The sequence below is a fragment of the Sus scrofa genome, chromosome 5 (genome assembly GCF_000003025.6).
Source record: "Sus scrofa isolate TJ Tabasco breed Duroc chromosome 5, Sscrofa11.1, whole genome shotgun sequence".
Classification (NCBI taxonomy): Eukaryota; Metazoa; Chordata; class Mammalia; order Artiodactyla; family Suidae; genus Sus; species Sus scrofa.
Window position 1 is genome coordinate 72,045,675 of NC_010447.5, and position 23,832 is coordinate 72,069,506.

Below are 23,832 nucleotides of genomic sequence, written 5' to 3' on the forward strand. Positions count from 1 at the left end.
CCACTCTGTCATCTCTCTCATACAATTATACATGATGTTTATTGTTTATTTTTTATCTCTCTTCATCAGAAAACTTCACGAGAGCATCTCATCATCAAAGCGTTCCAAATTCTACCAAAGATTGCTACTTATAAAAATTAAACCATGCTTTATTCCCTCACTTAGGCACCTCAGGCACACCAGGTAGATATGTCCCCAGAAGTGAAACAAATAAGGGTGATTTTAAGACCTGCTTTTTTTTATTACATAGTAAAGGGAACCCCAGGAGCAACACATCCATTCAAGGCTGACCTGATAAGTGAAATGCTGTAAAATTGTTTATTTTCCATTTTCTTTGTAGACAGCTTTCAGAAAGGGATATCTGTGCCTTGAGGCCACATCAATGATTCCAAGATGAACTGAAGAGGAAATGATGTATTGCTGTATTTACTTTTTGCATTTTAGGTACCACTGGAGAATTGTCTGGAACCACTATTGCATCTGGAAATGCTACCACAGGTAGGTTATCAAGAAGGAAATTCTCAGAGTTCCTGTAGTGGCTCAGCGGAAATGAATCTGACTAGCATCCATGAGCACATAGGTTCTATTCCTGGCCTCACTCTGTGGGTTAAGGATCTGGCATTGCTCTGAGCTGTGGTGTAGGTCACAGATGTGACTTGGATCTGGTGTTGCTGTGTCTGTGGCATAAGCCAGTGGCTATAGCTCCTATTCAACTCCTAGCCTGGGACTTTCCATATGCTGCAAGTGCAGCCCTAAAATGGAAAAAAAAAAAAAAAAGTAAATTCCCTGTATTTAATCTCATTTGTCATGATCTCTCTTTTAGAGCTTCCATAATAACATGATATCCCAACATCTATTCCAGTATTCTAAATCACCAGATTTCATCATCCTTCTATTTCTTCCCTCAGAGGCCACAACTTCCACAGAGACTAGAATTGGACCTCAAACAGGTGAGAACATAGAGCCTGTGATTTGGGGTATTCAGGTTTAGAACTCTCTAGACTTTCCCTGAGAAAGTGTATAGTTTTGGAATGTGCAAATGAGTCAAAATAGGTTTGCTATTAGAGATATAATCTTTTTGAAAATCTATGAAATCTAGACTTGAGCTTCACTGCTTCAAGTCTAAAGACCAGATGGGATTTCTCCACTGGAATTACAAATATCACCAGCGTATTATCTGGAATTTAGAAAATTTTCCTTTTTTGTGAATTCCTTCTGGCTGCAATACAGAGAGCAGAGTGATTTCTGCCCTATGGAAATTTTTGTCTGAGCCTCCAAATTCCAAAGTGCTAATATTCACTTAAATTCTTGAGTTCATATGCAGCGGAATATTCTCTCTCTCTCTTTCAATCTCTCTTTCTCTCTGTCTCTTATCTTCTCTTCAGGAGCCCAGACCACTGTACCAGGGAGCCAGGTCTCTGGCAGTGAAACAGGTAAACGTGAGAAAATATAAATATCTCCTTGATATGTACCAACATTCAGAAAAAGGAGACTTCTAATGTGAAAATATAATTTTACCTGTTTTTTGGAAAAAAAAAATACTTATGGAAACATATGTAAGGAAGTCTAGAATAGGCCTTCCGTGACTTTAAAGAAACGTAATGATTCTCTTCTCAGCCCTTCTTGAATATAATGGGAGGAACATACAAGCTCGTCTCCTTTGTGATTTCAGGTACCAGTGAAGCAGTTTCCAACCCAGCTATTGCATCTGGGAGTTCCAGCACTGGTAATGGAATATATTACAAGGACAGTCATCCTTTGTCTAACCTCAAGGAGAAACATGAATCCCAGTCAGACTTTCTCCTTTCCTCATTTCCTTTTTCCGGAGGTTTAAAATTCCTTAGAAAGCCTCGGAATCACTGTGATGAAATCAGTGAGAACTGGGATTCCCAGATGTTAACATTGCTATTGAGAATCACCATGAGTTTGACTCTGGATGAGAGAGATTATACAGGAAGGGGAGGCCCTCCAGCCTGCATGCGAAGCCAAACATACTGTGGATTCACACCCCTTAGCTTGTTTCTGGACCAGCCTTTCTCCATGTCTGGCCTTGTGGTATGGATTTCTGAAGAGGGTGGTAGGAACATTAATTCCCTGGAAAATTAATCCACTGAACGTTATAGGTGCTCCTGCAGAATCAGCAGGAGTCAACACTGTCCCAGAAGACTCTCTTAAGTAAGAAGATGACGAACGTGAACATAGAAAATTTCGCCTCCCATTGACCTTTTTATCTTGAGCTTTAACTCTAAATTGCTTAATGGTTAGTTGCCTTCATGTATGATTAAATATAATATACATAGAATCTTCTTCCTACTCCCAACTATTAGGAACGACCTCTGGAGCATCAGACAGTCAAGTCACTGGAAGTAGAACAGGTAAATGTGGAAAAATTCCTCTGTTCTCAGTTGAAGATTTTGTGTTATACTTGCGAAGCAGCCTTTTTCCTTAAAGTTTTATTGAATCATAGTTTATTTACACTGTTGTGATAATTTCTGCTGTACAACAAAGTGATTCAGTTATACATATACATATATCCTTTTTTTTCCAATTCTTTCCCCACAGAGGTTATCACAGACTATCTCTGTGCTATTCAGCAGGTCCCCATAAACCATCCATTCTATACAGTAGTGTGTATATGGAAGATAGGCTTCTTGAGTAAAAATAAAATCTTCATTTATTTTATTCACTGATAAATCTCTAGTACTAGACAGGGCTCAATAACTATATGTCAAATGAGTGAAATAAGACCAATGAAAGGGCATACTCACAGGGCTGCCACCTGGACAAAATATTTTCTATGAATGTTGCCTCCGGGAGCTGTCCATGTACAATATAACACTGAATGATAAGGCCCTAGAAATATACATTTATTGTTATACATTGATTTTATACTTAGATTGCCTTGATATGGAAGATATTTCATGATAATCCCATGTCCTTCTCATTTCAGGTACCACAGGTGTGGTCTTAGGTACCACAGTTGCACCTGGAAGTTCTAGTACAGGTAGGTTCTCAAACTGGAAAGAAATCACCCTTTCTGGAAATAAGATGACAGAATTGTCTTTTGCATTGATCTTCTCATATAGGAGCATCCCAGTCTAATTTCCCTTCTTCCTAAGTCCCCATCTTTACCTGTTTCTTCTTCTTTTTTTTTATTTCCAGAAGCCACCACACTTCCCCTGGAGTCATTAGAACTACTGCAATGGGATTGAAAATAGATGAGAATTATTGTGTGTGTGTGTGTGTGTGTGAGAGAGAGAGAGAGAGAGAGATAGAGAGAGAGAGAGAGAGAGAGAAAGAGAGAATTTGATTGATAAATCAAAGTTGGCCCTTGAACAACATGGGATTGAACCTCACAGGTCCACTTACATGGGGATTTTTTCTGACAATAAATATTACTCTTACCACACAATCTGTGGTTGCTTGAAACCATGGATGTGGAACAATGGATAGGGAGGAGCTGTGGATACAGAGGGCCCACTGTAAATTATGCATGGATTTTTGACTACGAAGAGAGTTGGCACCCCCAACCCCTGTATTGTTCAAGGGTCGACTGTGGTTTTTTGTTTCTTAGAAAGGAATTTTTTAGAAACTCTCATCTCAGATCAATGTTTTTTTTGTTACTTGACTTTGAATTAAATGGGGCATATTTTTGAAGTCCCTCTGTTTCCACGGTCTAGTGTCATATGTGTAGATCAAAATGTCTAGAAAGTTTTCTTTTTCCTCACCACAAAATTAAATGATGGAAAGACAGTCCCAGAGGGTGCTACTTCAGGTAAGCAGAAGGCTACAATGAGAACACACAAAAAAATCAATCTCTATTCATTGGATCCCTAAGTACAAAAGTGACTGAAAATGTGCAGTCGTTATCCCAATGTGTGTATCTTTACACTCAGAAGTTTTCCTGTTTTCATCCTCTTAGGAGCTACCACTGGAGTACTGATAAATGAAGGAACTAGAAGCACATCATTAGGTGACTATGGCAGGACGGGGGCCAGAAGAATAAAGGGCAGAGCATGAATAATCCTTAAATTCCAGAAAAGAAGGCTCCTATGCTGAGGAATTTGCATTGTTGTTCGATTTGGGGATAAAACTGTGTATAAGAGAACACGAACAATTCACAAGCAATTGAAAAAGCCCCAAAGATGATCAGATTCCTCCCATGAGAGGAAGAGTTACCATCTCTTTCCTCCTTGCAGGTACCACGAGGGTAGCTTCTGGCACTACATATGAATCTGGGACTTCTAACTCAGGTGAGCCAACCAACCAAGAGAATCCTCCACAGGAAAACCTCTGGTAGTGAAGTTTCTTTCATGGTACTGTTTTCAGGAAAATTGTCCTCAACTCTCCTGAGAATGCTAAATCCTCTTCCTTACATTTTGTTTTTTAAAACCTTTCTTCTCTCTTAGAAAGTATAGTGCCCTCTGGAGGCAGTGGGACACCAGGAAGTGGAATAAATACAGGTGAGCACTCAAGCTTCATAACCTCTCCATTTTTCACTTACAGTAGCAATACTAGCTAAATCTTTTGAACGCTAACTATGTGCGAGGCACCATTCTGAACCTTACACATTATTATTTCTTTTCTCTCACCCCAAACTGAGGTGAGTACTATTGTTTTCAAAGATAAGAAAACCTGTGGCTCAGAGATATTAACTAACTTGCGCAAGGTCACACAGCAAAGAAGCAGCAGATTTCAACTTGGGCCGTCTGGATTCAGAGTCCACCCACTTAGCCATGATGCTCTACTACTGCCGTGCTATAGCACTAGATTTCTTCTCCACATGTCTAAACTTTACTTGAACATTAAGATTTCATTAACATCAATACTTTAACCAAATGAAAATTCAGTGGACCGTAAACCCTTCATTGTTTATTCTTCTAGGGGGATCTAGTACCCAAGTCACTGGCATTCAAACAGGTTAGTAGAGGAAAATACCTTTGTATCCTGACACTGATCCCAGAGAAAGGAATATTATCACTGAAATGCTCCCCTCCCCCATTGCACCCTCTCCTCACCAAGTTTTATTGGGAATGAAACATTACATTAGAAAGAAACATGGAGTTCCCATCATGGTACAGCAGAAATGAATCCGACTAGGAACCATGATTCCTGGCCTTGCTCGGTGGGTTGAGGCTCCGGCATTGCTGTGAGCTATGGTGTAGATCACAGACACTGCTTGGATCTGGCGTTGCTGTGGCTGTGAGGTAGGCCTGCAGCTACAGCTCCAATTGGACCCATAGCCTGGGAACCTCCATATGCAGGTGGTATGGCCCTAAAAGGACAAAAGACAAAAATATTAACAACAAAAATAGAAAGAAACATAAAAAACTCAAAAAAACTATCCCTGAAAAGAGTCTTTTCACAAAATAAAGAATTCTGTAGTTTATCCATCTTATCTTATAATATGCTCTTCTTATTATAGGAATAAAATTGACACAAAGATACCATTCAATTTTGCTTTTAGGTACTACTGCAGTGGGTTTTGGCAGCACCCTCTTACCTGGAAGTTCCAACACAGGTAATTCAATGAGGAAAAGGGTGCTATCGTTTCTTTCTTGGGGCAATTTCTGGAGCAATAGCGCGTGATAACATTTTTATGACTTTCTATTAGCCCTCACTAATTTCCACCCTTTCATTCTCAGAAGGTACAACTTTCACAGAAGGAAGCATAAGCAAAGAAACTATTGGGTTCCTGATAATTTATATTCTGCCTTTGCCTTTTCTTGGGGGCATTTATTAGAGGAAACTTAACAAATTTATTAAAATTGTATCATTTCTTCTAGAGCAAACCTTATACTGTCATTCCTAAGAGGCGAGTCCAGAAAAGTTTCTCCTTTGACATTCAGGCTATTACTCTGGTGCAAGATGAAGGCAATATATGTCCACGTAGTTCTGATTAGGGAAGCAGAGATGATGAAATAACTCTGGATGCTCAAGTCCATCTAATTTTGGATTTCAGATGTGATGAATTTATTCATTGAATACAATTAAATGCATTCACGCAAATATTGTTTCTATTTCTTGTTATTAGGAGCTACCACCAGCCCATCTGAGAGGACAAGCCCTGGAAGTAAAACAGGTAAATATGGGAGAGACCCAGAGATCTCTGATAATTTAATCATAAGCAGCAAATCCTCAAGATTGGGACACGAGTCAGTGTGTTTATTGTGGCCCTGAATTTAAATATGAAGAATGCATCTCATTTTGACAAGAGAGCCCCAAGAAGGGTCTTCCACGTTCAAGTCCCAGACAGTCTTGTTGGTCATGGTCTTCTTGGGACAGTGAATGCATCACAATTGGAGTCTCTGTTTCTCTCTTCAGGTATCACTCGTGTAGTCTCTGGTACAACAGTAGCATCTGGAAGCTCTAACACAGGTAGAACAATAACCTAACAGTCCCTAATAAGTAACTTCAGTAACGGGATTGCCTCTAACCTTCAACTCCTCTGCCCAAACACACACATTCCCTACCATGCCCAGTGAATACCACTCAACTTTTCTGAATTACATGACTTTTCTGAATTTACTTTTCTTCTCCTCTCTTCCTTTCACTTAGAGGCCACTACATCTTTAGGAAGAGGTGAAACCACCCAGGGTGGAATTAAAATAGGTGAGCACTAGCCATCAAATAATTATTTTTCTCTCCATCTTAAAGTAAATCACATTGGCTATGACAAACTTAGGGGGATTCTATTCTACCTAAATCTCTCTTTGAGTACAAATCTGTCAGGATGTTCATCATCCTTTATTTGACCAATGTCAATTAACCTTTATTTTATGTATTTGTAATAAAATAATAATAGAAACCACACGTGATGTATATTACTTAAGGCAAGAAAGTTCCTGATATAATTTGTTTTAAACCAAATCCTAGTTTGAATCCCTAGTGAAACGGGATTCATAACTTGATTCTCTCCTCTTGTGATTTTAGTTACCACTGGGGTGACTGTTGGCACAACTGTCGCACCTGGGAGTTTCAACACAAGTGAGTCATGGAAAAGCCGAAGAATCTTGCCTATGTGAACTTTTGAGACCTAATCCCATAAAATACTGTTACACATTTTCCCACACGTTTGCATCCTGTACCACTCTTCTTTTATTTCTTTTCAGAGGCTACAACTCCTACAGAAGTCAGAGCTGCCACTGGAGCTGGAACGGCAGTTGGTGAGTGGTTGGCTCTTTCAGCCTCTGGGTTTTCAACTGCTTTCTGTTTAAGTTTGTGTTAGATGAGGAATGGATGAGAAAACCAGCTGAGAGAGACTTCGTATTCCATTTGAAGAGACAGTGTGTAAAATCCATCAGTCTTGGCCTTTCAGACTGAATTTCTCCATATGCCAGTTTTTCGGATGTGATTCTCTGAAGCTAAGAATGATGAGTTGTTTTCAGTCCTTTATCCATCTTGGTCTTGGTCTTGCAGGGGCTACTTCAAGATCCACTGGAATTTCCACAGGCCCAGAAAATTCCACTCCTGCTTAGTAGATATATATAAATCATTCTTCTTGAAGTTCTCCTGCATACAAAATCCATTCTTGTGGGTTTACCCTCATGACTAAAGTCCCAACAAATTAAATTAATAAAATTTACACCCCCTGAACACACACACACCCAAGGAGAAAGCTAAGTCACAGGAAATAAAACAAATGATCAGACAAAAATCACTTTTATCCAAAGCATTAGACCATAAAGAAAAGGCTCTTTTCTGAGACTTTTACCATTTATTGGCTTGGGGAAATGAAAGAGTTACTGGGAAAACATGGTGTTTGCTTCTGTTTGTATAAATAAGCCCCTTTGCTGCTTATAAAAAAATATGAATGTATCCAAGTCTATGCTATTCTAAGGGCAAAAAAAAAAAAAATCATTGCTACTATCTCTCTCTGAGTCTCACAATTTCTCTATCATTCTCTCTTGCTCTCATTTTCATTTCCAATTAAAATTCCACTGGTATAGCTTTTTTTTTTTTTTCTTTTTCTTAAAACCATACTTGTTTCTGGAGCTTCCAACATGAGTTAGTCAAAGTTACCAAAGAAAGCTCTCTCTGTGAGATTCTCAGGCAAAAAGCCATCTTCTTTGGGACTATTTCTTCTACTACTGACAAAAGGTGATAAAACTTTGCATTCAAAAACTCTTTGGAGTCAACTGGAACTAGTTATCTTAATGCATCAGAATTCCCTGGGTTACAGATATCATCAGATGCATACTTATTAGAACATAGCTTCCTAGCAGTAAATACCTTAATGAGCGCAGGAGTCTTTTGGGTAGATGCCTCCCTACTTGTCTCCATCAGTGTTACTGTCTTATCAGGTGAAGTCACTGTTACCATAAGTTTTCCAACCCAGGTAAATGAAGATAACCGAAATAAACTCAGGGCATTTTTGGAGTCTTACATTAAAATTTTATGTTTTCTTGGTGAAAGGGATCAAGGGAAGACATATTATTCTATTAAAAAGGATAGGGGTTTAAAATAGTTCAAGAAATTATAATAGTCCAGGAGTTCCCGTCGTGGCGCAGTGGTTAACGAATCCGACTAGGAACCATGAGGTTGCGGGTTTGGTCCCTGCCCTTGCTCAGTGGGTTAACGATCCGGCATTGCCATGAGCTGTGGTGTAGGTTGCAGACGCGGCTCGGATCCCGCGTTGCTGTGGCTCTGGCGTAGGCCGGTGGCTACAGCTCCGATTGGACCCCTAGCCTGGGAACCTCCATATGCCGCGGGAGCGGCCCAAGAAATAGCAAAAAGACAAAAAAAAAAAAAAAAATTATAATAGTCCAGTATACTTGTGGACTATAATCCAGACATTGAAAGAAAACTCCAAGAGCAGATGCTGGGAGATTTTTGAAACTTCTAGGTGAAATTTCCTGAAATAAGGTGAAAAAAAAAAAAAGAGATCATGCATCAATTTTATATTTCACCATAATAATATTATAATAGAGTGTTCGATTATTATCGAACCAAAAATGTAAAACATGATCCCTTGGCAATAAGGTGCAATTGAAAATTTATTTGGTATGCTGATTACCATGCACAGATTTGCTTTTTTGGAAGATTAGCTAGACATAATTTTGAAAATTGATGTGAAGTGGCATAAGAGAGTAAAGGTGCAGACCTGTTTTCCAGCTTGAGACTGTTAGAAGATAGCATAATTAGGAGACTGAAATAAGGCAGTAATGAGGAAATAGGAGGCAGAAGGATGATCAGAGGGAATGAGCAATGTATTGACAAGTTATAATCAGTTTTAGTGTAGTAGTGGTTAGGGGGCAGATGAAGGATAGGAAGAAGTTTGGATGAGTTCTGCTTCATGGTTTGAGTGCCTGGATAGATGGATGGTCGTGCCACCCACTAAATTTGGGAGTATACTAGAGGAAGGAAAAAATGATAACTGGTAGAAAATATAGTGAGGTCAATTCTGACAGTTCAAGATGCTCTGAGGTTTCCAGCTAATATGCTCAGCAGGAGTGTTAAATACAACTAGAACACGGAAGAGAGGCTTGTACTGGGAGATAGAGACTTGTCAGTCTATCACTTAGAAGTAATACTTGAAACTGTGGATGCTGTATAGCATTTCCTTATGGTGAACAGATAGAGTGAGAAGAGAAGACAAATACATTGAAACGTGATTGCTGGGGCTATACAGGGTGGGCAAAGAAAAAGGAGCCTGAAAAGGGGAAGAGCTGGGGTTTAGCAATTGCCTTATGGATTATGTCAAATCCATAAGACAAAGGTTTTTAGTATTGTGATGTGACCCAAGAGCACTATATTGCTTCTAATTTGGGGATTCAGAATTTCAGATCAAATAAGATCAAGCAGAATCTTCATGTTTTTTTTTTTCATTATTACATTGAAGAGTGCCCAGCTTTATAATTATAAAACTTTGGGTGTTTCCGCTGTGGCTAAGTGGTTAACGAATCCGACTAGGAGCCATGAGGTTGCAGGTTCAATCCTTGGCCTTGCTCAGCAGGATAAGGATCTGGCATTGCTGTGAGCTGTGGTGTAGGTGGCAGACTCGGCTTGGATCCCGTGTTGCTGTGGCTCTGGCGTAGGCGGTGGGCTGCAGCTCTGATTAGACCCCTAGCCCAGGAACCTCCATATGCCACAGGTGCAGCCCTAGAAAAGACAAATATATATATAAAACTTTGAATTTAGAAGAGAGAACAATCTTGAAATACTTGATTAATTTCAATTAAGGATGCCAAGATTCTTAATCATTTCCATTTTTAACCTTCATGAGTCATCAAAATAACTTCAGGGAGCCGGTCTTTAGAAGTAAAACAGATGAGAGGAGGTTAAAAATTGAAGATGGGGGAGTTGCCAATCTCCACGATACTAATTCCAGAAAAGAAGGATCCTAGAAGACTGGACTTTACCAGAGGAAATAAATAGATCAATAAAAAATACTTATTTCACCTTTGGAGCAAAAGTCCTAGAAAAGCAATGCATTCTTTCACAGAAATACAGGATTTGTCTTAAACCATGATCTCCATGCAGTAAGAAAGACATCATTGCACATTTCCCTCTCTTTTATCTTCCATCTCAGGTACCACTGAGACAGGCTCTGGTACTACATCCTCACCTGGAGGTGTCAAAACAGGTAAGTCAAATAGTAAATGGAATTTTCCTTTAAGTGGCTCTAGGGACAAGATTGTGTACTGCTGCATCATTTTCATATTTACCAACTCTCAATCTTCTCAATTTTTCTTCCTTTACCCTTACAGAAGCCACAACTTTTAAAGGTGTTGGAACCACTGAAGCAGGGATTTCATCAGGTGGGTTTCACTAGATTTTGGATTCTCCATGGTTTTTTTCACTCGGGTTTACTACATACAGGCTGTGAATGAAAATTAACCTTCTTAAATCTGGCTTCTTTGAATTTAATAACAGATCATAAGACCCACCTTGGTTTTTCCTTGAGGACATACTATAGATGTGATTCTCTAGTCACATCCTTTTATTTCTTTTGGAGTTCCCATGGTGGCTCAGCTGCTTAAGAACCCAACATAGTGTCCATGAGGATGCGTGTTCAATCCCTGGCCTCAGTGAGTTAAGGATCAGGCATTGCTACAAGTTGCCATGTAGTCACAGATGCAGCTCAGATCTGGTGTTGTTGTAGCTGTGGTGTAGGCTGGCAGCTGCAGCTCCTATTAGACACCTAGAATTTCCATATGCCACAGGTGGGGATGTAAAAAGAAGAAAACAAAGAAAGAAAGGAATTTTTCTCCTTTTGTTTTGTCAGGCAATAGCCCAGGATCAGGAGGAGTCACCAGTAGCCAAGAAGGTGAGTGAAGGTCACTGCAATTGATGCAAGTAAATTTGTTAATTAAGGCTTTGATGGAGATGCCTAATCCTTGATCACAAGTCAGACAATTTTTTTCTATTGCTTTTTTTTTCTGGAAAACCAAGGAGTTAAGTCACTAGAAGTAAATCATGTAAATATAGGACAGACATTTCTCATGTAATTTCAAGTTCTAGAGAATTCAAGATCTAGAGAAATAAGATCTATGAAGCAAGTACAACTTTTTCCTCCTATATATTTGAACACGCAATCACGAGGAAGTACTTTGGAAAACATGCCAGGTTAACCTTTTGAGCAAGAAAAATTATTAAACTGTTTTCTACTGACTCAGAGAAACAGAAATATTTGTTAATACCACCCTCTTCTTAGGGTGAGAAAGGCTTTATGAGGCTCATCCTTCTCTCTTATTATAGGTACCACTGAGGTAGCCTCTAGCACAACAGTTATTCCTGGAAGTTCAAATACAGGCAAGTAGATTTTAAGCAAATGGCTCTAAGTAGCTAGGCCTAGACAAATAAGAGCCCTTCTCTGGAACTGTTGTAGTAGTGCACAAAATGACTTCATTCTTATTTGCCTTTCTTAGGGACTACCACCAGAGCTGGGGTGCAAACAAATAAGAGTCAGTTGTTCAAGTCTGTTGTGTTTTCAATTAATGACTCCTATGCCTTTGCTTCAACATAGGGGAATGTTGAAGGTAAAGATAAAGGGCCAGGAAATAGGGTAGAATCTCCTTAGGGAAAGTCCTCTTCTGGACATCTAAGCTTGACTTCCTCTTCTGAGTTTCTGGGCTCCAACCAGAACTTCCAAGTAAGTTTGGAGAGGTACACAAGCACATGCTACCAAAGGGAGGTAGAGTATAGTGTATCTTTGCTGCTTACCTATTTTATACACAGTAGTTTGTATTGCTTAACCTCATACCTCTATCTTGCCTTTTCCCTATTCCCTCTCCCCTCTCCCCACTGTATCTACTAGTTTGTTTCCTATACCTCTATTTTGCTGTATACATTTATTTGGTTTTTATTTTATAGATTCAACGTATAAGTATTTGTCTTTCTCTGACTTATTTCACTAAGCATAATACTCTCTAGGTCCATCCGTGTTGGCAGAAGTTCATTCTTTTTTATGGCAGAGTAATAGTCCATTGCTTGTGTTATATATATATATACACATATATATATATCATATATATGATATATATATCTTCTTTATCCATTTATCTGTTGATGGACACTTGGTTGCTTCTATATCTTGGTCAAAGAGTGCTGCAATGTATATTGGGGTGCATGTTTTGTTTTTGCCTGAATATATAACCAGGAGTGGAATTGTTGGATCATATGATGGTTCTAAAGGATTAAAGACCTAAATGTAAGACTTGAAACCATAAAATTCCTAGAAGCGAACAGAGGCAGAATACTCTGAAATAAATTGTACCAATATTTTTTTTTGGATCTGTCTCCTAAAGCAAAAGAAATAAAAACAAAAATAAGCAAATGGAACCTAATAAAATTTGAAAGCTTTTTCACACAAAGGAAACCACCAACAAAATGAAAACACAACCTACTAAATAGGAGACAACATTTGCAAATAATATGGCTGACAAGGGGTTAATATCCAAAGTATATAAACAGCTCATACAACTCCCCTCCCAAAACTAATACAGGAGAGCTAGGACACTAGGATATAGAAAGTAAAAGAGCTAAGGATGAAATTAGTTCTTGTCATTTAGAGAAGAAGACCTCAGGTGGTAAAGTTACCAGGGTCATAGGAAAATATTCAGTTCTTCTGTGAGCAAGGAGTTGCTAGGATAGGGCCTAGTATGTTTCAATGGCAGGAGCATGAGCTAGAAATAGTAAGTGTATTAGACACTCCAGTACACCTTTGAGACTCATTCCATGAGAAGATGTCTTCAGATTCACTCTTCTGAGACCAGAAAAAGTTCACTACATTTTCCCTACTTGTTTTAGGTACCTCCAGGGAAGCATCTGAAACAACTACTGCTCCTAGAATTTCTGCCACTGGTAAGTCAAATAAAAATAAATGAGCTTTGTTTGGTGGCATCTCAGAAAACAAGACAGTTTGCTTGTAGTTAAACTCTAGCTTTTCTAGTCCCCTCTACTCGTATATTTGTTCTTCTCCCAGCTTCCACAGGAGTCAAGGAAACTTCTAGAGCTGGAATGCAACAGACAAACGCTAGCAATACCAACTCTTCAGGGATCAGTGTGCCTGTGATTATGTATAAGGAACAGAGTTTGGGGAAGAGGAATGGTGGGAAAGAAACAGGAGAGAGCGCGGGAAAATTATCTGAAATTCCCTTTGGGGACATGACTTTGAAGTTCAGCTAGGGATTTTTTTCCCCTCTAGGATCTTTTGAGTTAGGCTTTCCCTAGAACTCCTCTCCTGAAGACTTAGTTATGACCTTGAAGTCTCTGAGAATGAGATTATGAAATGTGGTATTCCTGAAATTTTTTTATATTTCCTTCAACAGGCTCCACCTCAGTGTCAAAAGAAATCACAGCAAGCCCCAAAGTATCCTCCCCAGGTAAACTGAAATGACTCAAATGCACTAGAATGAATTGTTTCTTCCACCTGTAGCATCCCTTAAATGTGAATGTGTGTGATCATTTGTGCCTGCACAAACAGAGGCTTGAGAGGGGACCTGATATTATAATAAATAGAATGACAGCACTATCCTTTTACTTCAGAACCACTGCAGGAGCAACAGAAGATCAAGAAAATGAAAATAAAACAGGTCAGTATGGGGAAAGTATTAATTTCTTGTTATGTTTCAACTAACATACTTTCACGTGTGTGTGTGTGTGTGTGAGAGAGAGAGAGAGAGATTATTATGGGAACAGAAACTATCATTACAGTGTATTTAATGCTACTCAAACAAGTGTGGAACAGCTATGTTTTTGGAAGTGCAGTGGGAGTGTTAACTTCTGCTTACTAGTTGGTAGTGTAATGTTGAGTGAAGGCATCAGAGAAGAGATGATTGAATTTAGTATTAGCTAGGGTAGAAGAGAATTCCTGCCAGATGTCACTGTAAACACAAAGATGTGGGAAGGCATGAGTGACTTTAGGAATCAACCAGGGATTGGTAATGTCTGTCGGTGGAGTTCAGGGAAGAAACTAGATTAGGAAGGTAAACAAAGGAATGTTTATGAAGGATCTTATTTCCAAACTTAAATGAGATTTTACCCTTACAATAAATGGGATCTCCTTAAGGATTTTGTTAAGGGAATGACATGATCTGGTAGGTCTTAAAGAAATTACTCTTGATAGCAATGTGGAGATTATGAGATTATTTTATTCCTCCTGTTATGCATTTCTTCAGTGAATTCTTAGAATTCTGGGTAAGGAAAGTTTCTGTTATATTTATGCCTAGAGATCATTTCTCTCTCCTGTTGGTGGTTTCTGCTATTCAGTCAAGCATTTATAATTGGGAATTACCTCAGTTTCCCTTAGTAAAGAGAAACACTTTATTCCCCAGATTTGCACATCTTTAATTAATTTCTTTTATGTTTTTCTGTACCTATTAATTGTTGGGTTCTTTTCACCCGAATATGAAGAAACTATAAGTTTCTTTCAAATATTCTGTTGCTCCTCATTTAGCTTTCTGCTTGGTAGATAGAATAAAAATATTGATGTGATTTTTAGTAATTTGGAGATAGAATTTGAAATTTATGAATGGACTGTAGGGTTGGCCAAACTTTGTGATATGTTAAGGCTTCAAAAAAAGAGTAGTTTAAAGTATTTGGTGAGGGTGGAGATAGAACAAGATTATAATATTGTAAAAAGACAAAAAGAGGATAAAAATTCTTAAAAGATTAAAACCAGGTAGCTAATACTACTTATGTTTCCTACATCTGAATTGTCCTTTTCCTTGTTTGATTGTATATTTTATAGTCCTATCAGTCATAATTGTTTTCTAAGAAATTTTGAAGAGAAGCTTACTTTGATTCTCATTTCCCCTTTTGATTCTCATATCTCCTTCCCATTAACATTTGAGATCTAAAGGAAATACTCTCTAATGGTGGAATGTCAAATGCCACGAGGAGCAGAAAGAGAAGATTGATGGGAATATGTCTGCTTGTAAGACTAGCAATGCAGTCATGTAGCCAATTATTTTCAGCAATTAGACAATTATATTTACTCCAAACCTATTCCAATAACTTCAAAGACTAATATGAGGTATCTTTCTCTGCATAGGATGTCCAGCACCTCTTCCACCACCACCAGGTAAGAATTCTCTACTCAAAAATCAATCTTTCTACATTAATGGTTCTTCTTGCAAATCAAAATTCAGAGGGCATGCCAATAAATGTCATTAACTATGCATATGTTATAGAATAGGAAAACTTGAAGTGGATGACTTTAGCTTTTATCTACCAAATAAATATTGAATGATAGTCTGTTTTGTCACACACAAACTAATAAAGTCAAACCAAACAAATGCATCTTGTCAATTAAAATAGTTTAGTTACTATATAAAGTGTTTCATGTACCTATATGATAGCTTGATCAAATATTGTCATTGATACTATTTTTACTTTTTTTTTTCTTTTTAAGGCCACGCCTGTGACATATAGAGATTCCCAGACTAGGGGTTGAATTGAAGCTGTAGCCACTGGCCTACACCACAGCCACAGCTACGCCAGATCTGAGCAGAGTCTGTGACCTTCACCATGGCTCACTGCAACCTGGGATCCTTAAGCCCCTGAGCAAGGCCAGGGATCAAACCTGAGTCCTCATGGATGCTAGTCAGATTTGTTTCTGCTAAGCCACAATGGGAACTCCTGATAGTATTTTTAAACTAGATAATGCTAGCTTTTCTGAGAACTGAATTGCAGCAAGAAAAATTTGGGTAGCCAACATTCAATAATTTGAGTTCCTCTAAAATTATTAAGCCAATATGATGTGCTTTGTAGAAAGTGGCAAAAGTTAACAAAAAAATCATTCTCTGATCTTAGGATATGGTGGGAGAAGAGAGGTTTTCAAAGAAACGTAGGCAATTTTCATATAAGGCTGAAGATAAATTTCACAGTGAAAAATATGACTGACGTTATATAGAGAGTGCATATTATATGTCACATATATTACATATATTGTGTCCTTTGGAAGGATTCTCATTTCATTAGAGAACTAGAGTTTGAGAATAGTAAGTAGATTAGTTCAGGGTTTGTAAATGAGAGAAGTGAGACAAGGTTGAGATAATTGGAAACATTTTATGGCAACCTCAGAAGCTAGAATGCTGAAATAAGATGTTTGGTTTACAAGACTATAAGGGGTATCAGAAGTTTTCCATCAAAACAATGATGGAATGAAAATTCAGCTTTAGAAAAACTATCCCACCTGTGGCGTAGAGAATTGACTGGATTGGAAAGAGGTCTGAATCAGAATAACCCCCGAAAAAGCCAAATTGTGCTATATCAAAGATAATAAGGTCCCATGGCAATACTGTTAACAAGTAAAACCAGGAAAGGAAGGGATTCAAGTGAGGATAAGAGTATACAATTTTGTAGTAGATTCAATGCCAAATGCTTGAAAGGAAAAAGAATCAAGAAGACTTTAAATTTTAAGCTTAAGTAATTGAAAGAATATTACAGTTCTTGGCAGGAGGTGACCAGTTTAGATAAAGAACTGGTTTTAGAGGCAAGATGTTACCACCTGTTTTGTGCATATTGAGTTTGAGGTTCCTAAAGATCTGCTGAGATGCTGTTTATTAGGCCGGGGGAGATTTAGGTCCATAGCCCCTACGGGATGTCTGGACTGGAAGTAGAAGTTTGTGAGTCCTCTACTTGATATTACCGAGGATACTGTAAAGGCGGAGGAAGGTACCAGGGGCAAGAATAGAGACAAAAGGGGAGGAAGGATGAAAGTCTGCTAATGAAGAGGAATTTCAGAGCATTCAGTCTGAAGGAAGATTGTTTTCAAGGTGTGTTACAAATCTTAGCTATTGCAGGGAACTTGAAAACCTTGAGAAAGAGCCCTTGGGCCTGGTAATTTTGTAGCCTTGGTGACTTGTAGGATTATGCAGGCAGAAGTTAGAAAGTAAAACAATAAGTAAAACAGTAGCCATAAGATTTATTGACTACTGTCAGGAGAGATCAAGAATTGTCCTTTCTAGGGATTGTAAAAATAGGAAATGCATATGTGCTTGCTGGGGACAGTTTGCTTAAATTAGGTGGATGCGTTTTCTCCACCTTATGGCACCTTATAATCCTCATAATTCTATATCTCTAAAATCTTGGTGCCCAGTCAGTATTGGTCACCTGGTGGTTATGTGCAACTTACAGTTATATTTTTCCAAATTTAATTAACATTTGTCATATCATGTTAACAGTTTGTCATGGTCCCCTGGGAGAAGAGAAGTCTGTAAGTACACAGGTTGTCTCTAATTCAAATCTGCTGTCCTCATATTTGCATAGAAGTCTAAACTTGGTTTGTATTTTAGCCTGGGGATGTATGGACCGCCAATTGCCATAAATGCACCTGTACCGAGGCAAAGACTGTAGACTGTAAACCCAAGGAGTGTCCTTCTCCACCCACATGCAAAACTGGAGAGAGACTCATCAAGTTCAAAGCTAATGATACCTGCTGTGAAATCGGACACTGTGGTGTGTATTCCTCATATATTATTTGAACTGAATTGAATCGTAATTTACGTACTCACATATTCCAGAGAGATTTATTGAGCTACTAATATGGGTCAAGTACTTGATGGGTGTAATAAATAAAACAGAATCATTACTTGCCCTCTGAAAACTTACTCTCTTTGGAGTAGGGGAAACCCAGAAGTAGCAGTTATGAACATAAGCAGTGGATTAAAAGGAGATAATGGTGTTCTGGGAAGAAACATTATAATGTTTCCTTATTGGTTGATAAATACAAGCTCATATACAATTTGTTTTGTAAATAAAAATTATAATGTTTATCATAGGATAAAATGTGTATTTTTTTTCAGAAAAAAGAACATGTTTATTTAACAATACAGACTATGAGGTAAGGTCATTTCTACTTTAAAAGACTTTTATTAACATCATCCTGAATAGATTCAGGCTTTTTCAGCTCATATGAAAAAATTGGAGATAATGGCAGAGTGGAATCTGTTTTGCTTTTTTTTTCACATATTCATGTCAAAAGAAAGGTCAAATGTAACATCGACCATAACTGGTTTCAAAGAGGAAAATATACTTGATCATTAACCTAGCAGTGGAGTTTCTGAAGAGAATTTCCCAGGTGTCTCACCAGATGGAGAAGACATATTTTGTAACTTTCAAAGCAATGAACAGAGTTCAACTGTAATTATAGCTAGAAAGATCAGATGGCCAAACTGTCAGAGATCAAGTAAGAAAACCCTAAAGATTAGAACTCCATTATGGGACTATAACAACACAGTTTATTCAGGACTGGATTTGACAACTGATTGGCATATTGGAAAGTAATTTAAGTTTAAGAAAAAGTATCAGAAAGCCATAAAAAAACCACATGACTCTCAAACTGATATTAATAAATTTGAACTGGTGATACTAAATACTTAAAAAATTAAATCTAAAATAAAATATGCGGTATGTTAGGAAGTACATGAAAGACTCTATAATTTAGTAATAATTTAATTTGATAACTCATTTATTACACTCATATTTCTCTCTGGGCTTCTTACATTTTAGTTTCCAAAGGTGATCTGACTTGAAAACCTATGACAGGTTTTAAACATAAAATATGATGTTTAAAGAACAAAGGAAAGTTTTACTTCTAATCATTTATATGCTAAATAGTTGAGATAATAAAATTTCAGTTTACCAGAAAGTTCACTTTGTGATTTGAGGCCCTGATATAAATAGAATTTCCCAAACTGAGGTTTGAATTTTGCACATAAATTAATTAAAAGTAATCTTGAGAATTTTAAAAGCAAAGATAGACCATGTCTTGTGGGACTTTCTCTAAAATCCTTGAAAAAACATAATAGTGCTACCATAGATGAATCTTAATTTGAAGATTGAAGATATTGACATATTCTGTGCTCTCAGTGAACATTTTGATTTATTCATGGAAGTGGAAGACCTTAATCCACCTTTTCTTAAATATTAATCTAATGGCTCAAAGTGCCTCTGGAAATTCACTAAACATTTTGAATTTGAGAAAAACTTTTACCTGTTTTGTTGTCAACCTAAAAAGAAAATCAAGATGAATAAGCGCTTGTTCTCCTGCTCTCCACCTCCCAGGTTGGTTCTTCATTTGATGACCCCAACAACCCATGTGTTACCTACTCCTGCCAGAACACTGGTTTCACAGCCGTGGTCCAAAACTGCCCAAAGCAGACCTGGTGCGCAGAAGTAAGTCATCTTCTTAAGCAGTGACCAAGATTCACTTCTCATGTCGAATATAAACATAACTGGGAGTTCCCTGATGGTGCAGTGGGTTAAGGAGCTGGCATTGTGCTGCTTGGGTTGCTGCTGTGGCACTGGTTCCATCCCTGGCAGAGGTACTTTCCCATGCCTGGGCAGAACCAAAAAAAAAAAAAAAATGAACACAACCTGTCTTATTTTTCATTTGGACAATGGACATAGATCTCTTGTGGATTTCATTCCAGGTATGTCTTTTACTTTTTTTTTTTTTTTTTTTTAGGGCCATACCTGTGGCACATGGACGTTTCTAGGCTAGGGGTTGAATCATATCTGCAGCTGACGGCCTAAGCCACATCCATAGCAACTTGTCTTTGACCTATACCACAGCTCATAGCAATGCCAAATTCCTAGCCCACTGAGCAAGGCCAGGGACCAAACCCGCATCCTCATGGATACTAGTTGGGTTTGTTACTGCTGAGCCACAATGGAAACTTCTGTCATTCACTTTTTATTGTCAAATATATTTTTCATATCAAACATATTTGCAAGCTCTATAAAACTTAATCTAGCACTCTTATAAAAGTAGCTTACTTTAGAAAGCATTTTGCTATTTTTAAGCAAAACAGTTCAGGACTCATGAATTCAGGTCATTTCCTATAAAAAACACATTTTTAAATATAATCACATAAAAGTGTACTGTTCAGATCTTGTTTTTTGCCACAATTTGTATCCCCTCCAAATATAGTGAGCGTTTTATATTAATGATTGCTTAAGTTCAATGTATTAAGGAAGGCTTAAACTTAACTAATTTTTCTTTATGAAGATATAATTTTTCTTTTTGGCTGTACCAACAGCATGCAGAAGTTCGTGAGCCAGGGATTGAACCTGCCCCACACAGCAGGTTAACCCTTAACCCACTGCGCCGCAAGAGAGCTCCTGAACACATAACTGATAATGTAATTTGAAGTTTTATTTTAGAACTTCAATGTTGGATTTCAACATTTATTAAGTTTTTGCTTGGAAACATTGATAGGTGTGAGATTAAATGTATAAGGTAAAAATCCTGCCTGTGAGAAACTTATAGTGTCTAGTAGTAATGCCATTGTTAAAAGTGAGAGGAATATTTTCTATTTTTTGCATTTTATTTTAAATAATAATTTAGCTAAAATTGTTGTTTTTCCCTTTCTACCCACTGTTGAAAAAAAAAAAACTAATATAAATAGTCATTTTTATTACTATGTGCTCCCATCTGTGCTTACTGGATCTGAGATCAGCATGTTTATCTGTTCCATTTCCCCTTTGTGATGCTATTTCGGTGTTAACAAATGTTATATTATTTGTAGAAAATACAGAGGTTTTTCAGTCTTTTTCCTTTTCTCTTACCCCATAGGAAGACAGAGTCTATGATTCAAAACAATGTTGCTATACATGTAAGTAAAATTAAGTTCCATATGTGGAAGAAACAAACTGTTGGTGAAAACGTAGTGTTTCCTAAAACCAAATTCATAGAAAGTCTCCTGTTTTTAACACAACAGCTAATCTAACCCATAGGCATCAACTAACAATTAATATATCATGTTACTTACTCATTTTGTTTGCAGCATTCTTCGCGGTAAAGACCAATGAGGTTTACAAGGGAGAAAATTTAATTTTCATGGAAAAACGTAATTTGCTCTCCTCACACTGGCAGGTTACATTGTAAATTGGTGTATTAGATCATAAGGAGGATTAGCAATGAGAAGATAGATGTCAAAAACAACTATCCCCCTCTGTCTTTTCTTCCCTCCCACTCTTTTTTCCTTTCTCCTTCTGCCCACATCTTTTTCTTCTCCTTTTCTTTCCCCTTCTCCTGTGATAATAAAAATAACAATAAAATAAGTAACAATAGAAATAACAATAAGATAACATTTACCGAGTATTAACTGGGTACCTTGTCTTGGGTGCTTAAGATAGTTAGACCTTTCAAGAATATGGTGGTATATTTGTTGTTATTATTCGCTACATTATGGCTAAGAAAACTGACAACCATTGTGAATGTTAAATCTAATTTCAGACTCTGTTATCCATTTTGTTTCTAGGTAAGAGTAGTTGCAAACCTTCACCCGTGAATGTGACTGTTAGGTACAATGGTTGCACGATTAAAGTTGAGATGGCAAGATGTGTAGGGGAATGCAAAAAGACTGTCACGTGAGTTTTTCTTTGAATGTGTACTTTGTATTGATTTTGTAAACTTGTGGAGGAAATTAAGCTTTTAAAACTTTACACGGACAAATGTTTACATGCGAGCTAATGATCAGGACCTGATTAAAATAAAATATTAATGGAGTTCCCATCGTGGCTCAGTGGTTAACAAATCTGACTAGGAACCATGAGGTTGCAGGTTTGATCCCTGGCCTTTCTCAGTGGGTTAAAGATCCAGCGTTGCCGTGAGCTGTGGTGCAGGTTGTAGACGCGGCTCGGATCCCGCGTTGCTGTGGCCCTGGTGTAGGCTGGTGGCTACAGCTCCAATTATACCCCTAGCCTGGGAACTTCCATATGCCTCGGGAGAGGCCCAAGAAATAGCAAAAAAGACCAAAAATAAAAAATAAAAATAAAATAAAATATTAATATCTTCACAATAAAATCAACATTTTAAATAGTAATTGCTCATTTGTAGTAGTTTTCTAAATAAGCCAAACATAATATGCTTATGGCCAATGTATTTATGGACAACGTTTTTATTTTCATACAGTGATTACGGAGTACCTAAGTAAATACTCTTGCATAAGTGTTTTTTTAAATGTCACTTTCATTTTAGATATGACATGTATTACACTTTCACACATAGATTGATATACGGAGAATAATAATTTGGTATTAATTTGTATGTTTAAAAAAAAGTTTATATTTTGTACCATAATGCTCATGATCTAATTATGAGATTATTAATCCCCATTTTGGGGAGTTCCTGTCGGGGCTCAGCAGAAACGAATCTGACTCTCATCCATGAGGATGCAGGTTCGATCCCTGGCCTCACTCAGTGGGTTAAAGGATCCAGCATTGCCATGAGCTGTGGTGTATGTCCAGACACGGCTCAGATCTGACACTGCTGTGGCTGTGGTGCAGGCCGGCAACTACAGCTCCAATTTGACCCCTAGCCTGGGAGCCACCATATGCCACTGGTGTGGGCCTAAAAAAAAAGACCAAAAAAAAAAAATTCCATTTTGGACATCTTCCTTTTTTTTTTTTTTTCTTGGTCTTTCACACCAGTTGTCACAGATCTGCATCAGAAGTTTATAGCAAAGAGGGAAATGCAAGGAAAAGGATAAACTGCTTGGAAGACTTGCTAAATCACTTAGACAATTAGAACATTGATAGCAATTTATTTCAGAAGACATTCTGAAAATTCTTATTACCGAAATGTCTTTTCTTTTAGGTATGATTATGACATCTTCCAGTTGAAAAATTCATGTCTTTGCTGCCGAGAAGAAGATTACGAGTTCAGAGATATTGTTCTTGACTGTCCTGATGGTAGTACATTACCTTACAGATACAGGCACATCACCGCGTGCTCTTGCTTAGATCCGTGCCAACAATCTATGACCTAATAATAACTAGATTACTTTTCCAGTTGTACCAGGCCAGGTATTTATTTTATAAGCGAACAAAAACAATCACTAGTGAGATTAACTAAACATTTGTTTCTCACTCAAAAAAATGTCATCATTAGGCATTTTGTTCTTCTGGTGACTGGATCTGAAAAATAAATACCACTTTGCAAGCAATGAATGAACTTATGCATTTATTTGGTAGCAATGAGAATTCTAGAAGTCAAGGAGAAACTGGGTCATAAGGTGGTTCTCTTGTGTACTCTACTCTTCATCTGGATGCGGCCGTTTTCCTGTTTTATTCCTTCACTTCACAGCTAAACTTATGAAAATATAAATTTTTATCACCCCTTTCATCCTATGACAACTCCTTCTGCTTAGGATACCTGTGGCCTTCTTATATATTTTTTTTCCTATGGGGACTGATATCATTTTTACTCTTCCATTCTTGAAACGTTTTTCTTGGTGCTTCTGTGACATCATTTTAAATTAGCGTGCCTGCATTCTGTGGACACCTTCACTTTTGCCAGGCTTTTAAAATCTTAGTTCTCCAAAGTCATGTCCTGTTCCTCTTTTCATTTTACTGAAACTCCTTGGACAATTTCAGCAG

At 37.7% G+C, this 23,832-nt stretch overlaps 1 protein-coding gene across 1 annotated transcript in view; it reads left to right on the plus strand.

Annotated features, from left to right (window-relative positions):
* MUC19 (apomucin) overlaps positions 1-23,399 on the plus strand; it is a gene marked incomplete at its 3' end in the record, with an annotated part of 104,943 nt that extends 81,544 nt beyond the window's left edge. The window contains 32 exon segments of the mRNA NM_001113286.1: positions 445-498; positions 909-950; positions 1,386-1,433; positions 1,673-1,726; positions 2,328-2,375; positions 2,951-3,004; positions 3,923-3,973; positions 4,200-4,253; positions 4,419-4,463; positions 4,885-4,920; positions 5,468-5,521; positions 6,035-6,082; positions 6,325-6,378; positions 6,559-6,612; positions 6,934-6,987; positions 7,113-7,166; positions 7,420-7,472; positions 10,531-10,585; positions 10,710-10,760; positions 11,228-11,269; positions 13,252-13,305; positions 13,773-13,826; positions 13,990-13,992; positions 13,995-14,036; positions 15,497-15,526; positions 17,631-17,662; positions 17,742-17,904; positions 18,252-18,289; positions 19,513-19,623; positions 21,026-21,065; positions 21,714-21,822; positions 23,051-23,399. Coding sequence (NP_001106757.1) covers positions 445-498; positions 909-950; positions 1,386-1,433; positions 1,673-1,726; positions 2,328-2,375; positions 2,951-3,004; positions 3,923-3,973; positions 4,200-4,253; positions 4,419-4,463; positions 4,885-4,920; positions 5,468-5,521; positions 6,035-6,082; positions 6,325-6,378; positions 6,559-6,612; positions 6,934-6,987; positions 7,113-7,166; positions 7,420-7,472; positions 10,531-10,585; positions 10,710-10,760; positions 11,228-11,269; positions 13,252-13,305; positions 13,773-13,826; positions 13,990-13,992; positions 13,995-14,036; positions 15,497-15,526; positions 17,631-17,662; positions 17,742-17,904; positions 18,252-18,289; positions 19,513-19,623; positions 21,026-21,065; positions 21,714-21,822; positions 23,051-23,222 — 1,853 coding nt within the window.